Source organism: Lipophrys pholis (assembly GCF_963383615.2).
Source record: "Lipophrys pholis genome assembly, chromosome: 8".
In the NCBI taxonomy this organism is placed as follows: Eukaryota; Metazoa; Chordata; class Actinopteri; order Blenniiformes; family Blenniidae; genus Lipophrys; species Lipophrys pholis.
The window spans coordinates 11,161,354-11,174,222 of record NC_137630.1 but is presented as its reverse complement, the minus strand read 5'-3'; the positions used below and the strand labels follow the sequence as shown (position 1 = coordinate 11,174,222).

General features: G+C 40.3%; 2 protein-coding genes across 2 annotated transcripts in view; one reads left to right on the top strand and one right to left on the bottom strand.

The window, feature by feature from the left end:
- Window positions 1-9,311, top strand: part of LOC308113632 (piezo-type mechanosensitive ion channel component 2) — a gene marked incomplete at both ends in the record, with an annotated part of 31,926 nt that extends 22,615 nt beyond the window's left edge. Inside the window, 17 exon segments of the mRNA XM_080470026.1 lie at window positions 761-1,075; window positions 1,183-1,441; window positions 2,510-2,698; window positions 2,918-3,125; window positions 3,210-3,342; window positions 3,453-3,600; window positions 3,682-3,896; window positions 5,204-5,362; window positions 5,458-5,605; window positions 6,229-6,417; window positions 6,549-6,641; window positions 7,532-7,701; window positions 7,950-8,066; window positions 8,371-8,452; window positions 8,454-8,456; window positions 8,543-8,760; window positions 9,056-9,311. Of these exon segments, the coding sequence (XP_080326152.1) occupies window positions 761-1,075; window positions 1,183-1,441; window positions 2,510-2,698; window positions 2,918-3,125; window positions 3,210-3,342; window positions 3,453-3,600; window positions 3,682-3,896; window positions 5,204-5,362; window positions 5,458-5,605; window positions 6,229-6,417; window positions 6,549-6,641; window positions 7,532-7,701; window positions 7,950-8,066; window positions 8,371-8,452; window positions 8,454-8,456; window positions 8,543-8,760; window positions 9,056-9,311 (2,902 nt within the window).
- A 743-nt stretch (window positions 9,312-10,054) lies between these two features.
- atp5f1e (ATP synthase F1 subunit epsilon) lies at window positions 10,055-11,808 on the bottom strand. The gene is made up of 3 exons (XM_080469987.1): window positions 11,725-11,808; window positions 11,258-11,379; window positions 10,055-10,253 (listed from the first exon to the last, which is right to left on the bottom strand). Coding segments are annotated over exons 1-3 (156 nt in total). The 5' UTR covers window positions 11,757-11,808; the 3' UTR covers window positions 10,055-10,251.
- Window positions 11,809-12,869: the final 1,061 nt, after the last annotated feature.

Genomic DNA, 12,869 nt, shown 5'->3' with positions numbered 1-12,869 from the left:
TAAGTAGAAACTATGTATGATATATAAAACAAGAAATATTTGGGATTGTGACCAACTTTTCAGGAAATACAAATAGAAAACCACCTGACCTTTTTTCCCTTTGAAGTTAATTAATCATTTAGAAAAAGAAAGTTAACATTTTTGTATTACTCGTCACACTTGTTTTGTAGCTCCCTGGCCTGGATCCAAGCTAAAAGAGAGAAAGAAGAGAAAAAAAAAGCAATATTGTCTTGTTAATTTGTGTTCACTTCATTGGATCAAAACGGGGAAGCAAATTTGCCGACAAAAAGAAAACGTTCAGAAATTCCATAACAACATTTGGACCTGGGGGTATTATTGTGATGGTGTTTTCACCTGCTGACCAGTGACCACTCCCTAACAGTGTAACACGTTTCAAACTATTATCGGATTCTTCTATTGCGCAGACTAACTCAAGACACATTAGTTTGTTCCCCCAACATCTGAATTTCTGTTTCTGTTTTGTTTTCACAAATGGACATATAGGAACCTCTAGTAACACCGTTTCGTCCACTGCAGCACTGTCTTAACAAACCACAACACTACCTTTTACCAACCCCACTGACTCCTTTCAATGTTGCCTTGTAAATGCTTCATTTATGAATAATGCGATATAAGCCAGTCCATCAGGCTGTCTCTGTGAAATCTGTATTGTCACATCTAAAATCAACATTTTCACATATTTTCTCAGCTCAATTTTTGAGTCTTTTCTTGCGTCTTTGACTGTATTGTCTTCCCAAAGCTGTGAATTTAAACAAGAAGTCTGTGAAGGAAAGGAGGAGGAAGAAGAGAAGGACACAGACGGTGGGAGAAAGTATGAGTATGAACTGAATGAAGTGGCGCAGGAAGAACAACAAGAGCATCCGGAGGTGGAGAAGGACGAGCTGGATGAGGAATCACACTGGAGAGAAGAGCAGGAGCGTGTTGATTACCCAGAATGCCAGGCGCTTGAGCTCAGGGAGAGCGATAGTGACAAAAGTCTCGATCTGCCAGAGTCTCCCCGCCCTTTGAGTCAGGAAACGAGAAACCTGACCGCCAGCGAGCTGCTGCTCAACAAGTTAGTCGAAACAAGACGCATGACAGTCAAAATTTGATGCAAGATGCCGACTCATCACATTATCACTCACGCTCCACCTCTCTTCCCCCTATTGGTCCCCTCTGCAGTATGTTTGAAAATGAGGAGATCTTTGAGTCCGACAAATTTTTCACCACGTTGCCGAGGCCGCTGAAGCTGCTGTTTGCCCTCTACAACACCATGGTGTCCAAGTCTGAGATGCTGTGCTACTTTGTCATCATCCTCAACCACATAGTGTCGGCTTCCTTCCTCTCCCTCATCCTGCCCATTCTCATATTCCTGTGGGCCATGCTGTCTGTGCCCCGGCCGACCAAACGCTTCTGGATGACAGCGATCATCTACACAGAGGTACGCTATTGTATGCTTCACACTGTGCCTGAAATAATCTGTCAATGTGGGTTTTAATAAGAATCATTTAAATGAGAGCTTCGGGTCACAATGAAAATGAAAAACCAGCATATGAGTAGAAAATAGAATCACAACTGAGAGCTGATCCCAGGTTTTTATGGGTAAATGTAAGATGCACTGAACATTTTAATTGTTTAAATGCATTATCATTCTAAAGCACTTCATTTAGTTTATATGTATGAAATATCTTCGTCCAAGCCACAATTCTAAGGTGAAAAATAAAGTTACCGTATATAAAAAGTAAACTACGTATTTACTTTGCAAGCAAATATTAGATATGAGTTGTGGATTTTATGATTAAACATATTAGCTACAAAAACACAGATCAAAAAGTTTAAATATCACTTCAAATTGTGGTTGTTTTAAAAAAGATACATATTATTTCTAAAATACCTCATTGTATTTGTTTTAAAAATCCAAGTTTTTGAATGGAGTTTTCATCCTTTTTTCATTTAGAAAGATTTCAGTCTCAAAGCAATGAAGCTTGTTGATACGTGTTATTACTAATTAAAAGGTGATGTATCCATGCTGACAAACATACTATTACAGTAACATTAGTTATGATCTGTGTGCAGATGTGGAGGCATTTATATGTCACTGATTCCGATCACAAGAATGTTTGTGATGCTTTAAACAAAACAAACAAAAGCTATTTTGCATCACTCATGTTTAATATTAGTGTTGCACTTCAGTAGCTTTCATTACTTCTTTGACTTTTAAAGATGTAAAAAAGGTGAATTGACACAAGTATACATAGTTGTAGTTCAACTCTGACCATTAATGACGGAAACTGCTGGAAAGAGGACATTTGCTAAATAAAGATCTATCAAGTCTCTTAACAACAAAGAGCTTTTTTGTTTTGTTTTTTAAAAGCAACTTCATCATTCAAAACATTTTTTTGTATTTACCAAAACATACATTAAATGTCTTCACATCCTTCATGAGACTGTGAATGAAGCCTGCTAGTAGAGTAACGCTTTCATTTGCCTGTTCTTTCTTTTTTCTCAGCTGACTGTTGTGGTGAAGTACTTCTTCCAGTTCGGTTTCTTCCCATGGACCACCTCTGCCTACCGCGGCATCAATGCCGATCGGCCCTTCGCCTTGCCGAACATCATCGGGGTGGAGAAGAAAGATGGCTACGTCCTGTTTGACCTCATTCAGCTGCTTGCTCTGTTCTTCCACCGATCCATCCTCAAGGTAACGACGTCAAACTCCTCCGGAGTCTTTTTCTGCATTTTCAGTGTCTTCTGTCTAAACATAATCCAGGTTTTTTAATACAGAACTCATCCCAGCTAAATAAACATACATGTGTTTGGACTGTGGGGGGAGTGTCCCTCCTCAGTCTTTATAAAGCATTGTGTGTTTAATGGGCTGAACTAAAGGATCATGATAGCGTCTGTGTGTGCGCCTCCACAGTGCCACGGGCTGTGGGACAACAAGGAGGTCGAGATGCCTGATTTCTTCAAAAAGATGAAGAGGAAAGTGGACAAGAAGAAGATGACCTCAGCAGACAAGAGTGGCAGTAAAGATAAACCATCACGGAAGCTGAAGTTTCTCCCCTTCCAGGCCTCCACCACCTCCATATTCTGCAGACAGAAAAAAGGCGAGTCTACAGAGTCCAGTGGTGAGTTTTCAAATCTTTTCATGCTTCAAATGTTTTCCACTGGCGCCCTGACGTTCTTCATTTCACTCATTGTGTTTACTGGAGAGGTGAAGCCCAAGAAGGAGCAAAGCAAGAAAAAGAGACGACAGCGTAACAAGGTGCCACTGACCAGGAAACAGAGGATCAGACAGCAGGTCAAGGAGAGGATGCTGCAAATCAAAGCCGCTGTCATAGAAGTGTGAGGGTTTTTTTGGCTTATAATGAAGTCCAGACTGCTGCGTTTTTATAGTATTTTTTTTTCCACCCGATGCTCTGATTGTGACAGTACACTCTCTCATTCCTCTGCAGCGCCCTTCACATCTACTTGCCAATCCGACAGTTTTTCTACGACATCATCCACCCAGACTACAGCCCTGTGTGTGACGTGTACGCCCTCATGTTTCTGATTGACGTGGTCAACTTCATTGTCACCATATATGGATACTGGGCCTTTGGGGTATGCCACAACATGTTGTTTACACTTTAAAATGCATGTACGTTGTCTCATAATGACACAGAGGTTTTCATCTCCCCGTAGAAATACTCTGCAGCCGCTGACATCACAGAGTCTCTGTCGGAGGATCAGGTTCCTGAGGCCTTTCTGGTCATGCTGCTGATGCAGTTTGGTACCATGATAGTGGACCGTGCCCTGTATCTGAAGAAGTCTCTGCTGGGGAAGTGTGTTTTTCAGGTGGTTCTGGTGTTCGGCATACACTTCTGGATGTTCTTCATTCTGCCCGGTGTCACCGAGAGGTCAGATCAGGAGTTTTATTCCTGTACCTTCCTCCAAGTACCTTGACAGTCTTATTACATCACATCACGCATCATTCAGCTTCAATGTCATTTTACATTGTTCGACCTTGTAGACAATTTTTAGAAAGGGATGATTTTTTGCAAGTTTTTCCTCTTTTATGGCTTCTTCTACACAAAGTTGAAACTTGAAATTACTCCATGCAACAAACTCGGGTTCGTCTAATGCAGGGGTGACAAACTCATTTGAGTTCAGGGGACACATTCAGCCCAGGTTCCTCTTAAGTGGCCTCAATCAGTAAAATGGTGACATAATAACCTGTAAATTTACATTCAAAAGGTTTTCTTTGCTGTGGTGTAGACTGTACATTCTTTAATCCAAACAATTAGTACAACAGATAACAATCTCAACATTAAGTCAATTTTAATGATACTTTTTGGTGCAAAATAGAAAAGGTGAACAAAACATCTCATATAACTGTTGCATTTTTCATCTTTTTCCATGCATCACTTTATAAACTCATTCCAACTCTATGACTTTGAGGCTTGTGCTTCTTTTACTCGCAGTGAGGTGGCCAGCTTTCATGAAAGCACCACTGAAATCTCAGCTCTGGTCTCAGTGTTGCAATTTGTCTGCTGCTCTTAAGAAAACTGTGTTTGTAAATCAGTGGGCTTTTATTTATTTTTGCAATTTTTACAATTTGCTTGGTTGTTTGATGGGCCGGACAGCAGCCTCTTGTTTGACACCCCTGATCTAATGGAGGTAACAAACGGATCAAATATTTACATCACAAGATCTTCTGAATTACACAGAAATGATGTTATTAAATTACTTAACGTGAAAAAGACACAAAAAAGATTATACTGGGAAATGGACACCACTTGACATCTAGTGTTGCTCCAGCAACATAAACACACTGAGTGTCAGCTGCGCTGAACCCTTGTGTGCAAAAAAAAAACTACCTCAAAAGTAACTATATGAATTATTTATTAATTATTATTTGCTGAATCTTTAAGTGCAAATAACAGAAATATCAGAAGATAGTCAACATTTTTGAGAATATCTCAGGATAAATGCTTTAAAAAAAAGACTTTGTCATAGAGAAGAAACAGACAACACTGAGATGCAATGTTTCCAACTTCAAATATATCGACTTAAAAAGCTAACTTTCACAAACCTTCATGATCCAGTTGTTTAAGCTGCTGTTTGTAACCTTCATTGTCTTCATATATTTAAAAAAAATAACAGCCATGCATAAAAATAAGTGAAGGCATAATATCTGACACGTCCTCTGTCTGTGTTTCTTCAGGAGGTTCAACAGGAACCCAGTCGCTCAGCTGTGGTACTTTGTAAAGTGCATCTACTTTGGCCTATCTGCCTACCAGATCAAATGTGGCTACCCAAACCGCATCTTGGGCAACTTCCTCACCAAAAACTACAACTACCTGAACCTCTTCCTCTTCCAAGGGTGTGACAACCGTCATTGCTTTTATTGAAAATAGAAGACACGTTTCTTTCTCTTGTTCAAGTGGAGACTTGCAACTTTAATTTTCTGTCTCCCAGTTTTCGGATGGTTCCCTTCCTGACGGAGCTGAGGGCGGTCATGGACTGGGTTTGGACCGACACCACTCTCTCTCTCTCCAGCTGGATTTGTGTGGAAGATATCTACGCTAACATTTTCATCCTGAAGTGCTGGAGAGAGTCTGAGAAAGTAAGTGAGAGTGTGTGACAGACATTAGGTATCTTAGAGGTTCCATCAAGAAGTACTGAATACAGTAATTGGTGGAGGACGTTATCAATCACATTGGAGCTTTGCAGCAAATAAATCTGAATTTGAGAGGAGGAAAAAAAGGAGATGAATCGTCATAGACTCACAGAAAATATCTTTTACTAAAGCGGTGGTGAGCCAGATGAGAAAATGTCTCCCATCGCGAAACAATAATATTTTAACAAGCATATCTCTGCAGAATGCTGAGCTGATTCGTTCCTCTTGTTAAACCAATTATAAAACACAATCGTGAACAATGCAACAGTTTTCAGATGTCGATCTGTGATCAGGGAGACACGACGTTGATGTTGTCAGACTGGATCCTCAGTGTATCTTGCTGCTCAGCCTCCCCAGTGAGAGTGCATAACATCACGTCTGCTGCTGTTGTGCCCACAGTCCTCTAGTAGACCGGGCCCAAGTGTTCTGCTGGATTTGTATGGGTTGATTTAATAAACTGTGATAGACGTAACAGGCATCACATTGATTTGATGGGAATTAAAGGAAACATCAACCTGGTATATTTATGTGCTGAGAGAGATACAAGTCTTGATGTGTAAATCTTACAGAAATACCCCCACACTCCGGGCCAGAAGAAGAAGAAGGTGGTGAAATATGGGATGGGAGGATTTATCATCTTCGCTCTCATCGGCATCATCTGGTTCCCGCTTCTCTTCATGTCACTGGTCATGTCAGCAGCTGGCATCACTAATCCTCCTGTGGATGTTTCCATCCAGCTCAGCATCGCAGGATATGAGGTCAGGACAGATATGAGAACACCACAATAATCTTTTACCAGCAACAATTTCCCTGGAGTTTCATCAGGGTTTGGTGACCGATCTTTGGTTGATCATCTCCATAATGCATTCGTCCTGTGTTTCGTTCACAGCCTTTGTTCACCATGACCGCTCAGGAGCAGAACCTGGTTTCATACACAGAAGCTGGATTCAACAGACTCACCAAAGTTTATGCCACCCATCCAGTGAGAGTCGCATTTATTACTGGAAACACAACAAAACCACCTACTGTTAGATATGTGGCAATAATCAACACCGATATCTATAAGTAATAAATAATACCCAAACTTCTCAGTAAGTGGAAGAAATGACTAAACAGGGATGGTAATTATGACCACAAGGGGGAGCTATTGTAACTCACCACCTCTCACCCAGTTGTCACAAACACACACACTACTAGCTGACGCTTCGAATGAATGAATGAATGAATGAATGAATGAATGAATGAATGAATGGCTTATTTCTGGTCATAGTTCAACAACACATATAAAGTACAAACACCAACAAAATACTGTTCACTTTTAAAGACCAAGAAGGAAAAATAGGGCTTATTTATGACTATCCTACAAATTCTATGGAATACATCATATTATAATAGATGTATGGATATTGCTTATATCATAATGTTATAGATGTATAGAAATTACTTTTAAAAAATGTATTTACATCATACTTACATATTTACATGTGTTGTGCAGCTTTATTCTATTTTTTTTCATATTGGTAATACTAGATCATTTAAAATGTGTAAAATTTTCAAAAACAGACTTATAACTTTCCTTCATGTACCAAACTTGTGTATCATCACAGGATGAAAATGAACGGAATTGAAGCAATCATAGACATAAAGATTTGATTATTTCAGAGCTGGTGTTTGGACTCACTTCTCTTATTAAATGATGTTAAAATATTGAAATTGGCTCAGCATGTGCTGATAAAGATGTATGATCCTCACAAATTGTGGCGTCAAACGTGTCTTAAAGTAAAATATATCATTGCATCAGTTGTGTTTTTTGTGTGTAATACAACATTGGCTTATAAAAACTGCTAACCCCATTCTCTCTCCATCTCCCAGTCTGCTATGCAGTTCATAATGAACTACGAGGCAGAGGACATTATTGTTGCAAAGATCAAGAGTGATGCCAGTCTGCTGTGGAGCATCAGCCCGGCCAGTCGAGCGGCCATGATACAGGAGCTCAGCAACTCCTCTCACATATATATAACCATGCGCTGGTCGCTGCTCAGGTCAGTCTCACTGTGTTTGAAGGAATGTAAGTAGTAAATATGGGATGGACTAATAGATATGAGCTTTCTGCATACATCTGTGTATGTAGAGAATTGAGTCCTGCTCATTGCCACTATTCTCAAAGAAACACTGAGTGTTAACTCTGATATGATTTAGTGGATCTCACGAATCAATTTGAATGTACCGGTACAAAGTATTGAAAAAAAACATTTGTGTGTTTCTATCTTTTCCCTTCCGCCCTCCTCAGGAACGCGTCCATATCAATGAACGTGGAGACGGTGGGAGAACACACTGTCAAGTTTGATGACAAAGCCCTGAGGGAAGAGATCGTTCACATGCTTAAAGGAAACAGCAGCAAACCTGTGTGAGTCTCAGTCAACAGCCCGTTTTCATTTCACAGTCAGACCTACAAGAGCTGTGAGACAGTCTTCCTGCCACCAAGATGCTGAGGCTGTTCAAACATCGGTTTGAACACACTGTTACATTATTAATACATTGGATGAGTCTCCCTGTGTGTTTTCATACTTTGTCCGTAGATCAGAGGCAACTTCAGTAAATGAATGTACAACTTACTGATCTGAACTGGAGAAAATAACACCACCACCATCTTCAGAGTGCAGCAGTGTTACTGTGAATTAACATGCATCCAATGTTTTTCTGTCCTCAAGGATTATTGATTCTGTGCTGCCAAAGTTCCTCAGAGGCCCCAAAGGATCAGAATCCAAGATGGCAACCCGGATGAAAGTTGGTTAGTTGTGCATTCACTACATTTATTTTGACTACATTACAGCTGTTTTCTTTTTTTATTAGCTGTTAACTTCTCCATGTCTTCCTTCAGAGGACCGTCCAGAACTTCGCCAGCTGTCTTTCTTCAGACCGCTTTCAATTAAACTTCAGCAGGTCAACAGCACGCCAGAGAAGGAGGCAGGCCAGTGGTGGGTGGTGGAGGAGTGCTCCCCAGTTCTTACTGTGTCCGAGCACAAGTGTCGCAGCATAGAGATCGTGATCTTCAGTGATAAGGTCAGCCCCTCCAGTCTGGGCTTCCTGGCTGGACATGGGTAGGTACAAACATCTCCTATGGGTTCAGACTTTAGGGCATTTTTAAATTTTGGTCAAAAGTGTTCACATTGTAATGATTCTTTTCAGTTTATGTCAGACATGTTCTAAAAGTCAAACTCATATAGTTTAGCATTTGAAATGACCCTCCTTACCATGTGATCTAATTCTTTAGACTGACAGCCTTGTAGTTTGGTGATCTCAATTAAATTAACTTCAGAAAACCGTCAGATTGACCGGTAACGTCTCACTACAGGAGACTGTGGTAATAAACCTTGTTTGCCATCTTCTCCGCAGCATCGTAGGCCTGTACATGTCAGTGGTCCTGGTCATTGGGAAGTTCGTCAGGGAATTCTTCAACGGGATTTCCAGGTCCATCATGTTCGAGGAGCTGCCGTGCGTAGACAGAGTCCTGAAGCTGTGCACGGACATCTTTGTGGTCCGGGAGACGGGAGAGATGGAGCTGGAGGAGACCCTGTTTGATAAACTCATCTTCCTCTACCGATCTCCAGAGACTATGATCAAGATGACCAGAGAAAAGAAGGACAGCTAGGACTTTGCAACAAGCACATCAGGTGTTATGAGGGTGTTGATATGAAACTATAAGGATTAAAATGGATTTATAAGAGCACAAAAGAGGCCTACAATTACAAAATGAATGCATTATAATCATGAACTTTGCTGAAGCGCTCTTAAGGATGGTCCTTTTTTTTTTTTTATCTTAAGCTTGATCTCTGACAGTGGAAGCAGGGGATTTTAAATTAATTTGTCCCTTGTGTAAAGTCAATTATTTAAAGATATATAACTCAACCCTTCATGCCATCAAAAACACTGATTAAGGACAGATTGCAATTTCAGATAAATAAGGGACTTTCTTTGATTTGTCAGTTTACTGAATAAACTCAAACTTTGCATACACTTCTTGTGTCACATATGAGATGGTACATTTTAGGACATTTCCCCACTTTGAAGCTCAGTTTAAGTAAAAGGCCCCATCATCTGTGATTTAATGTTTTTTGCTCAGTTTCCAGCACGCTGGACAGTGCATGTCTAATGGTTCTGGTTATTGTTTATACTGTTGCAGTGTTTACACAACAGTCCACTTTCAGACTTGGGATTACTAAAGGACAGATGTACTCATGGATCAACACACTCATACCTCTGTAAATACAATGTTTCAGGCTCTGTACACAACCACTGCATCAATGCATTTATATCAAAATAAAATGTTCGACAACACATGTTTAGGTGCATCTTTATGTTGTGCTGAAGTCTAAGGAAAGAAGCCAACAGCCGTTCATTTCATCTCCATCTTTAATACAATTTAAATTACAAATAAAAGGGAAAATGGAGTTTCATTCAGGTCCCCAGTCGCTTAACTGATCATCTCGATGTTATCCATGTTTAGTTTTTTTCCCTTCTTCATGTTGAGCAGGACAGGACGATGGTGGGAAGTCACAACCACAGGAAACTATCTACATCATAGCGTCAGCTCCTGCAGGATTAAGAGAAGCACAGGGACAAACATGAATCCTCTGGAAACAGCCTGATGGTGGAGAGAACAAATGATGCGTCCAACACGTGAAGTAAACATCCACGTCCCTCATGAAGGTCACAGGAGTCTCCATGTAATTATAGGACAGTCTGTCTGAAAGCTGTATTTGCTTTTAGAAATTAGACAAACTAATAAGAAACTTGTCTTGGGATAAACAAACTTTGCACACGATTGTGTCATTTGAAGATTTTATTTCTGTGCAGAGTAAAAAAAAAACACCATATTACGATCACCTCCATAACTGTTTCTTTAAATTATTTCCATTCAGAGAATGTACAATGGGATTCACAATAAGTCAGCACAGATTTAAACAACCATAATAAATCTTAAAACCTTTACCCACTGGCTTTTCACCCAGCATCAGGGATTTATCCAATTTCACTTGTTTTGTGGTATTTAAGTTTGTTTTTTACTGCTAATTTAGTGGTATTTTGTGTTATGTCTTACATTTTAAATCGTATGGAAAAATGTACTGTGAGCCAGCGATGCCCAATGTCATTTTCGAGAGCTGCATAATTTCAATTGCTCACTGCTCATACACAGCGGAATCTAATGAATGCATCATCATCAACATGGGTGGAAAGTCTGATATATTCAATCTGATGTGTTTAAGATGAGACAAACACTGGCAGGACTTTGGCTATTCCTTTAGAATCTTACCTTGGTTTCTTTAGATTCGACAAACATTTGTTTTATTTTACAGGTAAGTTCTACTGACTTGGTTAAAACTTGTCTTTAATAAATTCATATACTTGATTGCAGCTTGATTCCCCTCAACAACAGCATCACACTCAGTTTAATAGTAATAAACAACCAAGTAAAGCCCAGTTTGAGGCTGACATTAAACTCTGACCACTCAATGTCATCCCCTCCTCTCTACCAGAACCTCGTGCTCCTTGAATAAGATATGTGTCAGTGAGGACAGAGTAAGTGTGTGAACTTACATGCGGTTTTGGGTTTGAACACTCTGACATTGGCCTCTGCGGCCTTCAGCGCCTCCGCTTTGAACGGCGGCTTGAGCGCCGCGCGCACCACGCTGGCGCAGATGGCTGAGAAGCGGATGTAGCTGCGGAGAGGACACACCGTTAGCCGCATGCTAAAGGGGACGTTACAATGACAAGTGTGGGCTGAAGCATGCACAGTTCTCTGGTGACGAACAGCGCATTAACCATAAGAGGTTAGGGTTATGTAGTAAACAGTTAGCGTGTCTCGAGCAGCACATTAAAGGCTTGCGCAGAAGAGCTAACGTCAACTATAGTAGGAGGAGCACTCAGCTCTGGTTCCGACGTAAATACAAGAATTCACGAATGCATTCCAGGAACATTTAATCAATGCTTCAAATTGCTTTCATTAAGTAAAGGTTTCCCTGAAATTCGTCTCTGTACGTATGTATTTTGTGTCATTTTCTTACCTGAGGCCTGCTTGTCTCCAGTACGCGACCATCTTGCCTGTTGTAGCTTCAAGGACAGGTCGGAAGAGTGCGTGGTGACGTCGTTTGAGACGCGCCGGTCTGAACGTCCATCCAATGAGAGCGGTGCTGCTTTATGATTGACAGCAGAGGTATGCCCGCCCCCAGACAACTCCCCCTCACCAAGTAAAAATAAATCTGTCAATGACTATAAAATACCTAATGATTTTTTTATATTTTAATTAGCTCTCATTTCAAAGTACTTCAAGTGAAGAACACTTATTTTATTTATTTGTCATAATGCCGTCGAATAAAGTAAAAAAGAAAAAATCTGGAAGTTTGACTTCACTTTTCAGACATTTATGTCTCAAACTTTCTTGAAAATTTACACAAACGTCAAAAGTGGCAAACCATTTTAAATTTTAGGGTCATTGCGCATGTGTCAAAATTTGTCAAAATAGCATCAAGACATCAGGAAGCAGGAAGTGATGTGTAACTCTGCTCTACATGCTGCAGTGGCCTAAAAAATTACATGTTTGATCAAAGATCAAGCCTAATCAAATCCATTTGCCAATATCAATTCACAGACATAGCGCCACCTGCCGGCAGACGCAGGGCCTGCAGTGTGCTGTACGCAGCAGACAGGCTCACAGGCTAACAGCTGGGAAACTTTTCACTGGGTTAACAAACAGTGATTTTACCTTGGGGGAGGGGCTACCATACAGGTATAAAATCTAGCTTGTCATAACATGTTTGATATTGTCCAGGGTTCAATCCCCATAATCTAGTAGTTGACTGACTATAATTAAATTGTTGACGAAATCTAAAGACAATGTTTATATCTCATCCGGAATTTGTACAAACTTATTCGCGTGTAAGCAGTTTCATTGTGCATGGGGGTGCGAGGACCCACTCAGTGCTGTTTGCAGCTTCAAATTAAACACATTAATGTCTATTATTGCACAAACATCCAACAGCAAATGCAAATTATTTGAAAACAGCAAAGAAGCATTTTTTTGTGCAGCACTGAGCCTGTTACAATGAAAGCATTGTCTGAATAAAATAAAATAAAATAAAATAAAATAAAATAAAATAAAATAAAATGCAGGATGCAGTACCAGCTGCTGCCAGCAGGGCCCCTCCCCCTC